This window comes from Myiozetetes cayanensis, unplaced genomic scaffold (assembly GCF_022539395.1).
Source record: "Myiozetetes cayanensis isolate MyiCay16 unplaced genomic scaffold, myiCay2020 scf3, whole genome shotgun sequence".
Taxonomy (NCBI): Eukaryota; Metazoa; Chordata; class Aves; order Passeriformes; family Tyrannidae; genus Myiozetetes; species Myiozetetes cayanensis.
In genome coordinates this window covers 70,855,842-70,871,796 of record NW_026087521.1, presented here as the reverse complement: position 1 = coordinate 70,871,796, position 15,955 = coordinate 70,855,842, and the positions used below count along the sequence as shown (strand labels likewise).

At 52.9% G+C, this 15,955-nt stretch overlaps 1 protein-coding gene and 1 long non-coding RNA gene across 4 annotated transcripts; both read right to left on the bottom strand.

Moving 5' to 3' along the window:
* Window positions 1-1,804: 1,804 nt before the first annotated feature.
* On the bottom strand, window positions 1,805-4,844 carry LOC126645032 (uncharacterized). 2 transcript variants are annotated; one of them, XR_007630062.1, is made up of 5 exons: window positions 4,715-4,843; window positions 3,946-4,007; window positions 2,841-2,902; window positions 2,613-2,763; window positions 1,805-2,490 (listed from the first exon to the last, which is right to left on the bottom strand). It is a non-coding gene; the product is annotated as an uncharacterized LOC126645032 (long non-coding RNA). The 2 variants fall into 2 exon arrangements; XR_007630061.1 differs by having other exon boundaries at window positions 1,805-2,763; window positions 4,715-4,844.
* A 3,268-nt stretch (window positions 4,845-8,112) lies between these two features.
* On the bottom strand, window positions 8,113-15,321 carry FGFR1OP2 (FGFR1 oncogene partner 2). 2 transcript variants are annotated; one of them, XM_050324652.1, is made up of 6 exons: window positions 15,165-15,321; window positions 13,579-13,715; window positions 12,628-12,745; window positions 12,216-12,358; window positions 10,105-10,218; window positions 8,113-9,808 (listed from the first exon to the last, which is right to left on the bottom strand). In XM_050324652.1, the coding sequence occupies exons 1-6, from the start codon at window positions 15,166-15,168 to the stop codon at window positions 9,671-9,673; spliced, it is 654 nt and encodes a 217-aa protein (XP_050180609.1). In that variant the 5' UTR covers window positions 15,169-15,321; the 3' UTR covers window positions 8,113-9,670. The 2 variants fall into 2 exon arrangements, with proteins under 2 accessions (XP_050180609.1, XP_050180608.1); XM_050324651.1 differs by lacking the exon at window positions 15,165-15,321 and having other exon boundaries at window positions 13,579-14,646.
* Between the last annotated feature and the right edge of the window lie 634 nt (window positions 15,322-15,955).

Genomic DNA, 15,955 nt, shown 5'->3' with positions numbered 1-15,955 from the left:
CATAGACTGGAGTCATGTTCTTTCTCCTCATAGTGACCTGAAAAATCTGGCTTTAGATGCTTGTATTTTCTGGTTTAAAGCTTGTCTCTGAAAACAGAGCGAAGCCTGAAGTAAAAGAGGCAAACCCCCTCCGATCCTCCACCCCAAACACCCTCTCCGGGCCCTGTCCCGAGGAGGAGGGTGGGATCGGAGGGGGAAAAGTTCCCACCCCCCAGCGGGGGATCCAAGGGGTGCGCCAGGTCCGGCCATCGCGGCTTTATTAAAGCGGTGTCCCCAACCCCGCGGCTGCGGGGACACGGGGGACAGGGAGATCGGGGTGTGCAGCGGAGGAGGCCGGAGGAGCCGGGGGGCCCGGGGTGTGCAAGAAGGCAGCGAGAGGGGCCAGGGGGAGGCGGCGTGCGGGGACAGCCAGGGCGGAGGGGGAGGAAGCAGGGGAGGAAGGGTCGGGGTGTGCTTGGCTGGGACGGCCGGGCTGCCCCTGCGGGGCAGAGACGGGACGTAGGGGACGACCGCGCTGGGGAGGAGGAGGAAGGGAAGGAACGAAGGAAACGGGAAAGAGTAAAAGAAAAGGTAAAAACTAAAGAAAAAGCCGCCGCAGCAGCGAGAGGCCCGAACAGCGTTGCTGCTCCCTGCACACTGCCCGAGCAAACACCGGGATGGGTGGGTGAGCTCCGGCGCTTAAATCCCCCTCCCCGCCCGCCCCGCGCACCTGTGCGGGTCCTGTCCCGGCCCCGCCGCTCAGAGCCGGCAGAGCCGCGCTCGTCCCGGGGCGCGGACGGACCGACCGGCGCTCGGAGTCGGAACCACGGCCCGGGGGCAGCTCCCGGCGCTGCGCCGAGCCCGGGCCGCTGAGCGGGGACGGCACCGGCGGAGCGAGGCTGAGGATGAGGCTCGGCATCAGGACGGGGATCGGGATCGGCGCCTCTGCCCCAACGCGGGCGGGAGGAGCTGCTCCGGGGTGGTCGCTGGGACCGAGCCCGGCGGGGCCGCTCGGGCTGGGGCTCTGCCGGGACCCGGGTGCGGGAGAACGGCGACGCTTTGCTGGTGCAGAAGCTGAGCTGGGGCTGGGACCGGCCGGGCCCCAGGAACCCCCCGCCCCGCAGCGCTGCCCGCGCCCCCCGCGGGGTCGGAGCCCCCCAGCTCGGATACCCCCGAGACCTCCGCATGTCCCCCCGGAGAGAATATCTCCCATCCGGAGAGAACATTGCCCACCTGACCCTTCCCTGCAACCCCAGCCCCGGGGGGTTCCCCCCCTGCAGTGCCCCCGGGAACGGGGGATCTGGGGCCCGCTGGGGCTCTGGGCACGGGCCCGCTCCGGCCGCGGGGAGCCGGGGCTGTGCTGGGTCAGGGAAGAATGGTGGCGGCACTTTCCTCGTTCCTCCCGTGCTCCGGGACCCCGAGCGGAGCTGCCCGGCTGTCCCCGTGTCCCTGTCTGTCCACAGGCAGCCCCAGGAGCTGGCACTGATGGTGCCGCGGGTCAGGGCACAGGCTGGTCCCAGCTCTGCCTTTGGAACTTCCGGAATTTCCAACAGCAATTCTTTTCTCTGACAGCAATTCCTTTCATCTGACAGCTGCCAGGTGAGACCTGAGGCTCTCCTTCCCCTCCCCTACTTTCTCTGTAACTCACACCCTCTCGTGGCAAACCCTCTGGTTTTTAAAAATCCAGTTGAAACATTTAATCTTTATTTGCAGATGGGGAAGGTACCTCCTACCTGGGAGGTAAACGGCTACAGGAGAGGAAACCGACAAATGCTCCAATCGGACGCTGCCGCGTGAGTCAAAGGAGGGAAGGACCGCAGGGAAATCCTGTCGGGAAATCCACCTTTATTAAATCTCTGCAGCTCCCTCTGTGGAGGGAGCTTGGCTGGCTGGGCTGTGCCTGGCTGGGGACAGGCACAAACTCATTATTGCTGCGCTCCAGGAGGTTTTCCTGCCCTGTCCGGGATTTCCCCACCGGCTGTCGAGGTGCTCGTGTGACAACCCTTTCCAGGGACAAAGGAGCCTGATGAGTCCAGAGGGTTCCCTCGCTCCGAGGCACAGGCGTTGGTCGAGGGTGGCTGTCCAGCCCCACCTGCAGTGGGGTGTCTCCTCCAGGTGAGTGTTTGGAACCCAAAATGCCGAGGGGGTCTCAGGTCAGGGCCACTTCTTGGGCTCGGAGCTGGACGGAGCCCTCAGCAGCTCCTGCTTCCTGCCAGGAATGTTCCCGGGGCTCCCTGTGCGCTCCCAGCCGGGCAGGGAACGCGGGGCGGGAGGAGGACGGAGCACCAGGCAGCGACCTGGCCCTCCTTGCGCTTCCTCTTTCCAGGGCACGGATGAGCTGTGCCCTGCACTGCCCTGCTCCGGAGGCACTCCCAGCACAGCTCGTGGCAGCAGGGATGGAGCAGCTCCAGGCCAGCACTTCCAGAGGGCACAAGATGGATTTGTCTCCCAGGCCTCAGCCCGTGCCGGGAGCGCATCCGGCCACCGCCTTCTCCTGGGGGAACACACCCCCTGGAGCCCAACCCAGGGGGAGAATCAGCTCAATTCCAGGGAACTCGCTCCAGTGCCCCCCAGGGACACCAGCGGGGCTGGGGGAGGAGGGTTATAAACAGCAAATTCTGTGCAATATCAACCTGTCCTTGTCCTGATCCCGCTGAGCACACCTGGACCCTTGGCTGCTTCCTGGCAAACCTGGCGTTGAAGCGGCAGCTCTGCAGGGGAAGATCTGGGCTCTGTGAGGCACTGGGAGGCTATTCCAGCAGGAATTCCACATGGAACTGCGGGCTGTGGGTAGAATTCATATTTCTGCAATCTAATTAATAACTGTTTCCACTTTCCCAGTGAGAAGAACATGAACTCACCAAGGCCTGACAGTCCCCTGCAGCCAGAGCTCAGCACACATCCAGAGAGGCAACTCCATCATCTAAAAGAAAATATAAGAGGTGGTTTATTTTGGTTTAAAGTTATTTGAAGTTCTTCCAAGCAAAGCAAGACTTGCTCTGGTTTCAGGTGGGTGCCCAGTGAGCGGGGGGCACAGGGCAGGTCATTAATGCTCATGGGGATGGTGCTTTCTGGGGGAAGAGCAGCTGACTGATGGCCCAAGTCCAGTTGCTGCCCCAGGACTGATTTGCACAGGACAAACCCTCTGGCAGGAAGGGGTTTTGTTCCCTGTAACGCTCTTTGCCCAGTGTGTCCCTGTGGGCAGTGCCAGGCTGGGGACAGGCACAGGGAGCTCTCAGCACTCTCTGCTCCAAACAGCCTTTGCTGGCCCTGCAGCCCCGGGGATCGAGGGGGCTCAACAGATGCCTTCTCTTCCCAAGAGATTACCTGCAGTTTAACACCCACAATTCTCTGTGTCTGTCACCACTCATTCCCTCAGGTTACCTCCATGTGTCCATTCCCTCCCATGGAGAGAATGAACCTCCTTTTTAACCCCCAAAATCTCCCCTTCCAGCCCACTACCGATTACCTCTTCTTGAACACAAAACAGTCATTCTCTCCCCTAGAGATTACCTCAGGTTTTTACCCCACCTGCACACTCCTCATTACCTCTTTTTGACCTCCAAAGATTCACTGTCTGCCCTGCAGATTTGATCAAGTTTTACTCTCCACAATTTCTCTGCCTCTCCCCTACTTACTGCCTCACTTTATTCCAAAATGTTCCTTCTCTCTGCTGCACATTCCAACAGATTTTAACCCCAGAATTTTCCCTATGGGTCCACCACTCAGTATTTCATTTTCACCTCTCAATAATGATTCTCTGCCGTGGAGATCACCTCAGATACTTCCCCCTCAACAATTTTCCCTACATGTCCACTACTGATTATCCCAGTTTACCTCATGATGGACATTCTCTGTGCCCCACATGACCTCAGATTTTAACAAAGGGGACAGGTTTCAGAAAATGGTTCTGCAATCTAATTCATAACTACTTCCACTTTCCCAGTGAGAAGAACATGAACTCACCGAGGCCTGACAGTCCCCTGCAGCCAGAGCTCAGCACACATCCAGAGAGGCAACTCCATCATCTAAAAGAAAATAAAAGAAGAAAAAAGTGTATCCCTGCTGACAGTGCCAGGCTGGGGACAGGCACAGGGAGCTCTCAGCACTCCCTGCTCCAAAGACAATTCTGGGCTCCTGGGCAAACTTCCTCTGGCACTTGGTTTTCTCCAGGAGAAATCATGGAATTGCTCGTGGCAGTTTGGAGATTAAGGTATCCCAAAGAGAAGTAAAGAACAAATATTCCTGGAAGAGCCCTTGGGATCTGCTGGGCTGAACTGAGAAGGGCACGTTACCTGCACTGCAAATACAGGACAACCTCCAGCAAAACCACGACGTGTCCATGGAGGGTTCAGAGGTCTGGCGGGTTGTTTGTGGCTGATCCTGAGCAGCCCAGGCCATCCTCAACCACCCCCACCTCGCTGCTCCATCCCACACCCGGGGGGAATGTTGATATCGTGTGAAATGCTCCCCTTCCCTGCTACTCCGTCCTTCCTTACGCACCCACGGAGCAGGTTTGCTCCACCCTTTGTTCCCAAGCACAGCTCTGCAGCCCGAATCCCAGCTCCCACAGACACCCCCCGGGCTCCTGAACCAACCCCCAACCCAATGCTCAGGCTCACCCACGGGGACCCCCCCGCCCCTCTCAGCACAGCCCGACCCCACAGCTCGGGGACCCCAAACGTGTCCCTCTGACTCCCCGCACCCCACGGGCGCCCCGCCGGGCCCCGCTCACCCCGGGCACGATCTCATGGACAGCCTGGAGCTGTCCCTGCCGCGGCTCCCGGGGGGATCCCGGCCCCTCTGCGGCTCCCGGAGCGGATCCCGGCCCCTCTGCGGCTCCCGGGGTGATCCCGGCCCCTCTGCAGCTCCCGGGGTGATCCCGGCCCCTCTGCGGCTCCCGGCGGGCCCGAGCGAGTCGGGACAGGCAGGGGCGGGGCGGGGGCGGAGCGGAGCAACGCCGGGGGCCTCGCGCCACCGCCGGGGCTGCCCGCTCCAGTGCCTGCCGCCGCCCGCCAGCCTGCTAACCGCGCCCGGCGCCGCCGAGCGCCTCGCCCCGTCCCCCGAGCGCCCCGCCCGGTCCCCACGGTGGGAATCACCGCGGAGGGACGGGCTGCGAGCACAGGGTGCGGCTCGGGAACGGGGCGGAGGGCAGGCAATGGGAGAGACGCCTCGCTGAGGCGGAGGAGGGAGGGGGGGCCTCGCGCCGCCATCTTCGCTGTGGCTCCCGACACATTGCGGTCGCGGCAGCGCCGTCTGTGCTCTGGGACTGCGGAGCGGGGCGGCACCGGCCTTAGCGGCACCAGGCCGGGAGTGCCCCCATTCCGCACCCCGGGAAAAATCCAGTCCGGGTTTTCCCCCATTCCGTACTCCGGGAAAAATCCAGTCAGGTTTTCCCCATTCCGTACTCAGGAAAAATCCAGTCCGGGTTTTCCCCATTCCGTACTCGGAAAAATCCAGTCCGGGTTTTCCCCATTCCGTACTCGGGAAAAATCCAGTCCGGGTTTTCCCCCATTCCGTACTCCGGGAAAAATCCAGTCCGGGTTTTCCCCATTCCGTACTCGGGAAAAATCCAGTCGGGTTTTCCCCATTCCGTACTCCGGAAAAATCCAGTCGGGTTTTCCCCATTCCGTACTCAGGAGAAATCCAGTCCGGGTTTTCCCCATTCCGTACTCCGGGAAAAATCCAGTCCGGGTTTTCCCCCATTCCGCACCCCGGGAAAAATCCAGTCCGGGTTTTCCCCCATTCCGTACTCCCGAAAAATCCAGTCCGGGTTTTCCCCCATTCCGTACTCCGGGAAAAATCCAGTCCGGGTTTTCCCCCATTCCGTACTCCGGGAGAAATCCAGTCCGGGTTTTCCCCGCCCCCCGCCATCTTCCTTATTCCCCGTTCCCGTCTTTCCCGTTTTCCGTCTTCCCCCCTTTCCCGGTCGCTTCCCGGAGGACGCGGCGGGACCGGCAGTGCCCGGAGCTGTGCGGGGTCCGGCGGGAGGGGCTGGGGGGCTGCGGGGGCCGTCGGGGCTCGCTGCGGAGCGCTCGGGGCTCGCTCCGTGCGGGGCTCGTTCCGTGCGGGGCTCATGGGGAGCTCCCCGTTCCTCGGGGAATGCCCCGTCCTGCCGAGCTCGGCACAGCGCGGGGCGGCTGCGATGGGCAGAGGCAGCTCCTGCTGCTGCGGGAGCGCTTGGCAACCCAAAGAGGGACGCAGATTTTGTCCCCTGCTTACGGGGCACGATTTGGGGGCTGAATCGTTCCCAGGGACCTGTCCGCTTGAACGGGGTGTTTCCCAGCGACGTTCCAAGCGCTCCGAATGCTGGGATTTGGGTCTTGCGGTGATTGCTCGGTGGAAGCTCTTTGGAGAGAGTGGAGTCAGGCAAGAAAAGCTGCTGATTTCTCACAGGTGGGTTTTAGAATCCATTTTATCCAGGCTGGGATTTTCCCTACCTGTCCACCAGCGATCGCCCTCGTTTTCACCCCAAAAGTTCCTGCTCCACGCCTTAGGACTAGTGAGGGATTTATCGTTTTCTGCTTCTCCGTTCTCCCTGTTTCCCTCCCCCCTTCCTAGTTTGGTTGGTTTGGATTTTTATTTTCGCCTGGTGTGGAGCACAGCGCTTTTTGAGGATTTGGGAGTTGGTAACTGCCTGGGTTCAGATCAAGTTGCAACCTGAACTCCGTTTATGAACTGCTCTGGGACCTCCCGCTTTCCCCTCTAGTTTTAAGTGGTCCATGCATTAAGTCTATTCTTAAATTTGCTGTTTGGGGTTTTTTTATCCTTTCTCTTCCCCTCTTACAGAGGTGCTGAAGGTTTACCCCTCAGTCTGCTTTCTGACACTGTGTGGAATTTTTTCCAAAAGGGAAAAGCAGGAAGTTGGTTTCCCAAAATGTATTCTGCAGACAAACAGTTTGTTGCAAACGATTTGCTGCACTGGTTTAGCTTTTTATTTTATTTGCAAACTGTTTTACAACAGACAGAATTTTACAGTGTTGTTCTCCTGAGTTATTTAGCAAATGCCTAATGAGGAAAATCTTCATCTTGTGGATTGTTTACTAATTGTGTTTTCCATATGTTTATATGTTCAGCTTTTCTGTTGAGGGATGTCATCACTTTCATCATATGCTTGAGGACAGTTTTTCCCACAAATTATTATATGTAGCATGGTGCTGGGAAAAAAAAAATGTCAGCACTAAAATCCTTACCCTCTCCCAGAGAAAGTAAGAGATTTGAGACCTTGCATGCTGAAGATTCTGTAGAACTTTGTTTCATACATATCTTGAAAAATACGTCTTTTTGCAGCTCGTAACTCTAAAACCTGGTGATGCTAAAGCCAGTGTTCTTGGCAGCTTTCATCTCTATGTGGGGCTTATTCTCTGTCAAATATAAGCATTCATTTTCAAGGAAAGATAGCCAATTACTGTGTCCACACACCAGGCATTGCAGTTTATGTTGTGGCTGTGGAGCAGACTTAAGAGTCTTCAGATCATATATATATTTTTATATATATATATATATGTATATATACAGTCTTTGCCCTTTTCCATCCTGACTTCAGTTCTCTTCTGTCGCCTCTTTTCATCCTCAGCCTTGCATTTCCACTTCCCTCCTGGTTTATGTTCCCTGAGGCCCTTTCAGCTTTCTGCTGCCCTTTTTCCATAGTGACCCTTTAGGGTGGCCTGCCAGGGTTCAGATGGGTGGCTTTTCAAGCTCTTAGTTGTACTATTCCATATGAATATAAATCAGCTTTTGTGAAAATGGATGTTATGGGAGGGGGGGGTCTGTCTAAAAGGATCTCTTTAAAATTTTAAACATGCACTCTGTAAGTCTGGAGTGTCCCTCTACATAGCATTGGTATTGTGTCCTTCTACATTGCCTGGTTCTCTCTCGAGCAGAAAGAATATTCAAATGTATAAACACAGTTTTAATTAATATTATAACAGGAACAACTATAGGAAATTATTATTTTTTCTAGAATGGAAAAGTATCTTTACCTGACTCCATGTCCTTTCCCTTTTGGTTTCTGGTGGCACTTTTGGACCTCGATGCTCCTTCCTGACCGAGGCTGGTAAACAAGTTGTCTGATGCTGAAACTTCTCCACCGCATTCCTCCCCTTCCAGCCTTGCTTTAATCATGGAAACAGCTCTGTTTTCAGTCAGCTTTATTGATAAAATAGGTTTCCTGTACAGTACACAATTCTAGCCATAAATCCTTTCCAAGCCATCTGAGTTACAAAAATAACAGTTATGCCATGAAAAATAGTCACTCCACACACTGGGAAGGCTCTTCAGAATCCTGAAGTGATCAGGGCAGGGGGGTGAGAGGGGAGACATCTCAAATGTGAGGGCTGGGAGTAGATAAATTAAGTCACATTTCTCTTCAATTTACAAAAATAAACACTAATCAAGCATTATTTCATAACAGAGCAACCTCCAAGTACTGCCACAGACCAAGAACCCTCCTCTGGAGCGGGAAGCCAAGCCAGAATTCAGCCATGGAGCTGCATCAGCATCCAAGGGGTGGAAACGTCTCTGACACCAGTCAATGGCTGAAAAGATGCTTCCAGAAACAGGAACTTCAGCAGCTGAACCCAAAATGTCTCAAAGTTTGCAACAACAGAACACTCCAGTGAAAATAAAAAAAGATGTTACTTCTGGCAAGCCACGGCAGAAATGCAAAACCTAAATCAGAGCAGCACTGGCAAGGTTTTACAGAAAGTAACAGCAGGTGAGAATACTCTGTGCTGGAGCTAAAACATTCCCCAAAAAACCCCCCTTGGATGTTGAGCAAGTTTGGAAATGGTTCTAACTTTGTTTCCCTGCAGGTGAATGTCCTCGGTGTGTTGTCAAGCCTAGAAGGTGCCCTGGGAGGAGAAGCAGCAGTTTCTCCATTTACAAAAAGTGCTGTGAAAATGAGCTGACCTATCTGTCCTTTCAGCATCTGCATTGATTGGGGCCCAGGAAGCTGGATTTAAACTGGCACCCTTGGAAAGTGCTGGATCTGAGTTCCTTTTGTGGTGTTGTCCCTGAAAATCAAACCTGCCTAAGTGGTGGTTTCAGATTAGTTCAGCTCTGCTTAACTCACCTTAAAACCTTTCTGGTGACTGGTTAGTACTGGAGAAAGGGAAACTCAGACTATTAATTGCAGGCTGCCAACCTTGCCCTGAGCTGCTCCTCCTCCCACCCACCTTTCTGCTGCCACTCCTTGGGTGCTTCCCACTTGCTGAAGGAATAGATTGGACTAATGTGGCTTCTTCTGCCTCTGTGCCCTTTCCATCAAATAGGTTGGTTGCAAAATGAGGATTTATTAAAAAAGAAACCAAAGGTAAAAATGTGGATCATGCACAAAGCATATTCAGAGGTTACTGCCTTTTAGCCAGAGATTGGATTTGAAATCTTACCTTTTCTTATAGAACAGTTGCACTGAGCAATAACTTATATAAATTACTTGAAATCTCACCTTTTCTCTGCAAAATGATTCCATATAAAAGGAATTCCCGTTAATCCATTTCCTGCTGGAGTCAGACCTATGGCAAGGAGTCTGTCACACCAATGTAATTTATTTCACACAGTATAAAAGCCACTGAGCTGGAGTTTGACACATCCTCTTGCTGGTGCCCTATTCAGGAACAAGTGCTTGACCAGTGAGCCCTGCTGCTCCCTTGGCAAAGTGTGCAATCGAGGCCTCCTGGCTCCACAGGCCTTAGCTCTTCCTCAGGCTCAGATCACTGCTTGTCACTAATCCCGACAGGGAGGTGCTCTCTGATGCATCCTCCTTCTTGAGGTTCAGGAACGATTCTCTAGTGATTTGGAGGATTTCTCTCAAGCCTTTGTTTTCTTGCTAAAAACAGAGGAAGAACAAGGCATTTAACAGGACCCCAAATCACGGGAATTACATTAGCAACCTCCCCTCTACTCCAAACTAACGCAGAAGGACAAAAATCCTTTCTCTTCTACCGCTGAGAGCATCGGGTTTCTGACCCTCCTGCTCCCTCTGTGAGGGCTCCCCTCTGCAAAGCTGGAGCAGGGGAATGGCACTTGCACCCCTCCCACCAGGGCAGTGTAACACAGCAGGAACTCCACGGAACCGGCTGTGCTGCCATTCCCTGCCTTGCTCCAGAGGTGTCCCACCCTCACCTCGAGCTGGGTGATGCGTTCCTGCTCTTTGCAGCCGTGCCTCTCATCGATCTCGATGGCCTTCCTCATCACTGCTGCCATTTCGCTGATCTGGTCCACGTGCACCTGCAGCTCCTGGCACAGGCAGGGTCAGGAACACAGTAATGTAGCAATACTTTTAACAACATGAAGCATTAAAGTGCATTTTAACAGACCTAAGTGGTGACACTGAAGTTGGCTACTGTGGTCCTATCTATTTTGTCCCACACTGACCCCTTTTATGAGAATTTTCTGAACTGTGTCTCCCCCAGCCTCCAAAGGGAGTCAGCCCCGTGCTTGCCCTGCCAAGGCCCTCCTGTGCAGCAGGAATTGCTGTGCATCCTGTGGGATATGCAAACCAACTCAGCTGAGAGCAGCAGGGTCTGCAACATTCTTTCCAGTTGGAAACCTGATCTCCAGGAGCAGCCCATGGACAGGTATCTCTTCAGGACACCAAGGGCCGTGGTCATCCTTTCTGTGGCTGTGGGAGGAAACTCCCATCTGCCCTTCACTCTTTTTAGATCCTTCTGCTTCAGTCCACCTCCAATTCCAGCCTCTGTGGGATCTGGGTTTCAGAGGTTCAGGAAACACGGAAAGGTCATTGCTGCCTTTCCCTGCAGAGCCCCTGCCCCTCTGGAATTCACTGCTGCTCAGTTAAGCCAGAGGGTGGAATGGTGTTTCCAGAAGCTTTTGTCTGGCATTGTCTTTTTCTCCACTTGTTTTTTATTCCAACTGTACTGCGATGCCAAGTCTTTGCCATTCCACCTGCCCAAGCCCTGATTCAGCTGTTTCCTCCTCCAGTGCCCACTCCCAATGGGAGGGGCCAGGGAAAGAACCTGCTGTGAATCTTTATTTGCTGCTCAGTTTCCAGCGCAGGTGATGACATAAAACATTTTTTCACAGAACCCCCAAATTTAGCTTGGCAGGAAGCTGTGGTCAGGCAGGGATGGGCCTTGAGAAGGGTGTGGGTTTTTCACATATTCTGCTCTCCTCCCTCCTTTCTATTTTCCAGCTTCTGTGCCTCTGCATCAGAGGGATTCAGGCCTGTTCCAAGGTCACTGATGTCAGATCAGATATGAACAGGAATCAGTGATCTCCTGTAAACAGGCACTAAAGGTAAGAGCTGGCACTTGAGGAAACAGCCCCTTCTGGTACAGCTGAATTCCTTGGCTATAATGGATTTTTTACTTAACGAGAGAGAAGTGTTTAAAAAGTGCTTCAAAGATTGTTCAGTCTTACTGAATGTGAAGGTTGAGCAGGAGAGAAAGTAATGAAATTCCAGAAATCCTAAGTGTCAGGTTAAGGGTGATAAATCCCTTTCATCAGGCATTCTTGTGGGATCAGGTTTAACAAAAATATAGAAGCCTAAATCTCCTGTCTCTCCATAATACTGTGTGATATTATTTTTATTTTTCCTCCCTTTTTCCCCAAGCTTTTAATCCACTGGAGTGCTCCTAAATGACATTTCCAACTCCATTTGAGGATGGATATAATTTTACCTCTGAGCCTTTAAGAGCTGTTACACCATGTGCTGAGGTAACTTCTGCTGCTGTAAAGGATCTACACCTGTCCTTTTGTAACATTTTATCCTAAAGATATAGTTCAGACCCAGTAATGTTTTTCAATGTTCCAAGGGACTTTTAAAATACTTTTTAAAAAAATTATGATATTTAGGGTAAAAATATTTGAACATTGGATTTCCAAAGCTTGTTCTTCCTAGTAAGCACAGGTTCACTAATCACTTGTTGGAGCCAAGAGCATTAAGCTAAAACCAGTCTAAAAATGTGAATATCACTGAGATCTGGCAGTGCAGTAGGACAGTGGCCTTAAAGATCAAAGTAAAACAAAAGTAAATTAGGTAGATACAGTAATGAAATGCTATTTGTTTAAAGTTAAAGTAAGTGAGAAGCTGATAAGGTTGAGTTACTCAATTGCTCAGGTTTCCTGTTCATGTTGCATGGACTGGATTACAAAAATTAGGACTTGCTGGTAGTACAGCAATACAAAAACTGAGACAAAGTAAGCTTTGAACTGATCCACTATGAAGTGTTAATTTAAAAAAGCAGTGGCAAAAACCCCCATGAAGTTCTTACCTTGGAATGTTGCTCTTTTAGCTTCGTTATTATACTCGGGTCATCTTTTTTGCTGGCCATAAGCAGCCGGAACATCTGTTCTCTGTACTTGCTCATGATGAGCTCCAGAGCAGACTGATGCTCCTCCAGAGACGTGCGTAGTTCTGCCAACAGGATTGCAATTCAGTTAGAGCTTAACAAAGGACCAGGACAGGAGGAGAAGTACATTCCCAGTGCACAGAATTCCAGAAGGAATTACACAGCTGTGCTCACCCCCCAACTTGTTCTGACTGCTCCTGAGTTAGTTGTTTTTACCAGGGAAAACACATCTCCAAACAGATCCCTCTACTGCAGAATTAAGTTCTATTTATCGCCTCACTAATTTCCAGTGGTGCAACTGGAACTTGGAAAGGACAGAATTTTCATGTTTCACCTTTATTTTCCTGCTGCAATTCCCTAATCTGTCTGTTTTCCTGCTGGATCCCCATCACCAGCGTGGACCGAGGGCGATGTCTCGCTACTTCATTGAGCTCCTGGATTTCTTCTTGGTACTGGGTATGGAAAAAACCAACAAGACACAATATTAGTGAGTGAACACAGCTGGCATTACACAGCAGGTCACAAAGCACCACCTCCCCTGTCAGGCAAGGTCTGTAACCAGCAAGACAATGTTTGGTTTTAAATAATAATATCAAACACACGCAGTTCTGAAGGTGTTGTTGACATGCTGTCCTTTAGAGACATAAAAGCATCACCTCTGTTGTTTCAAACAAGTTTCATTCCATAGATGTGTGTAGTGGGTGTTATTTAACCTTCAGTTAACACAGGTCAAGTTCACCATCAGGTAATTCCAAACTGAGAGAGATGTGGTAGAGACAAAGCATGAGGTGTTAACCTCTCCATACCCACTGTGGCTTCCCAGTCCCTTAAACCACAAGACTGTGTGGGAACAAGTCACACAGATCCCAGTGAGTGCATCCTGACTCCCAACAGAAGGGTAAATTCAATACTCTTATCTGAAGCCATGAAGCCTCAGCGTGACGAATTTTACGGGGCTGAATCACATGCAGGGTTTTATTGTTTTATGGCCCTGTTAAGATATCCTGTGCCTTATTAAAGTGACAGGAGGAACTCCCACGTGGAAAGTCAGGAGACACCTTTACCTTCTCCAGGAGCTCTCTACTGAAATCTACTCAATCCAGCGCCACGCCTTGCCCAGCTCAACCTCAGAACAGGAACGACCACGAGCGAGAAAACCTTTTTGCAGGGTCCAACTCTACACCCAACCAATTTTCAGGTGGCATGAAAGGATCACCCGATCCTACAGTGATGGTGATTACACGCTGAGGTGCCGGCAGGGTGCCTAAGACTGGGGCAAACAAACCTGCTTCATGGCCTCGACCCTCTTGTTGAGCGCCGTGGTCTGCTCGATGAGCGCCTCGGCCGCGCTGTCGTGTTCCCGCAGCCGCTCCACCAGCGCCTTCGCGTCCGCCAGCGCCTTCTCGATGGTGCAGCTCATTCCTGGGCGGCGGCGAGGGAAAGGGACTGCGTGATTAAAATGCACTTCCCACTGCAGCAGTTGTGAGGAGAAATTCCTTACAGGCACAACTGCCAAGCTTGCACAGCCCTCGGACATCCAGCATTTCCAAAACGCTGGCCTTTACACTGAATTTTTTGGGGTATTCACGTGTTTAGTCGGTTAAGTTTCGAGACCACGATTTTCAGCCTTTTTTTATTTTCTTTTCAGAAACTCTGCACTTGTTCTGCTGAGAAGGAAATCCACCTCAATTCCTTCAGCATCAGACAGCAGGGATATAGGGGCTTATGAGAGTTATGGGCCTTATTGACATCAGGCTTAATATTTGCTTTAGGAAAGGTTCTAAGGTACAGAAGGAATCAGCTAAACTCATTTCTCAGCTAGGCTGTTTGAGAAAGTAAAGATTTCTGTAAGGATTAAAGATTATTGAGGAAAAAAATGCTTCGGGTTGATTTTTTTTTAACTTTTTCAGGCACCTTTACAAATCATGGCACAGGATCTTTAAGCCAAGCTTAAAGAAATCCTCAAATTTACCTCAGTTGACCTTTTCCCACTGTTAGCAGTTGAGCTAAAACTGGGAGTTAACCTGGACATTCAGGGGGAGAAAAAAACCCCAGTTAGTTAAATATAATTGATTTAAACAAATTCATATGGCATATTGTTTTTATGAGCACGCCTACAGGAACTAAACCTAATTATTCCTGAGCTCTGCCCTACAAGAGATGCCCAGTTAGGAGCAACCTTGTCAACAGGTAGCAGGGCAACAACTCAGCCCAGCAACACTCCTCCTACACATCCATTCCCTGGCATTTCCTGCTATTTACCAATGGCTTCCATTAGCAAATTAAAGCAAAAGCAACGTTAAATAATAAAGATTTCCGTGCGGTTATCTCGTTTTCTGTCTCTTCTCTCCTTCCTATCCTCACTGGAAACCACCTTTTCCCACAGCCCCGGGTTTTCCCACAGGGACCAGTTTGGCAGCGCTGAGCCAGGATGCAGTTTCCAAGGAATTCAGGCAGATGAAGAAGTCCACCAGCGTTCCCGGTGGGACATGACCATCCCGGGGGTGTCATCTCCACATTCCCGGTGGGACGGGACCATCCCGGGGGTGTCACGGCCACATTCCCGGTGGGACGGGACCATCCCGGGGGTGTCACCGCCGGGAGTGGCGCCTCCCCCCGACTCAAAACCCGCCGCAATCGCGACACCCAGGCACGACAGCTGCGGCTGTCGCGACACCGGCGCCTGCCAAGACGGGCACCTGAGGGGTCCCTCGCCCGTCCCCACCCGCGGCTCTGATGGAGAGAGGGGGGCTCCTCCTCCCTCACGGCGTCCCAGCCCTGGGGCGGCCCGCCGCGACCCCGCGGCGCTCCCGATCGCCCGGCGGCGGCCCCTGCGGCGCCCCCCGCTCCCGCAGCCCCTCAGATACTCACTCATGCCGGGGCTCCGGCGCCGCCGGGCTGAGCCCTCAGCCGCCCCGGCCGCTCACAAATGGCGGCCTCAGGGGCCGCGTCCCGCACCCGCCAGGGGGCGCTGCGGAGCGGGCCGCGCGCGCTCTCGCGAGAGGACGCCCCGCCCCAGATCTCGCGAGAGGTCTCGGTGCGCACCCTGGGGTGTCCCGAGGGGTGGGGGTTGAGCCAAAGTTGGGAAATTTGTTTTAAAATCGTTGATGGAGCGGCTGCGGCGGGACAAGGGGGGTTAGAGGATTGCGTTGTGAGCGGGGCTGGACCTTCTATGTAAGGATAGGGAGAGAAGAGGCCCTGGCACAGGTTGTCCAGAGAAGCTGTGGCTGCCCCATCCCTGGAAGGGTTCAAGGCCAGGTTGGATGCAGCTGGAATAAAGCACAGAAATCCCTCATAAAGCAGAGAATTCCTTCACAGACTGGAATAGAACACAGGATTCCCTCACAAACTGAAGGAAAAAAAAGCAGGGAATTCCCTCACAAACCGGAACAAAGCAGGGAAATCCCCCCCAGACTGGAATAAAACACAGAATTCCCTCACAAACTAAAAAAAAAAAAAAAAAGAGGCAGGGAATTCCCTCACAGACCGGAACAAACCACCCGACTCCCCTCCCCTCGGCGCGCAGATCTCGCGAGATCTCACCCCCTCTCCTCCGCCGGCCCCGCCCTGAGCTCTCGCGAGACCGTGCGGCGCGCGCGCTGCGGGCGGGGCGAGGGCCCGGGAGGCACCGGGAGCGGGGATCGGGACAAGGATCGGGACAA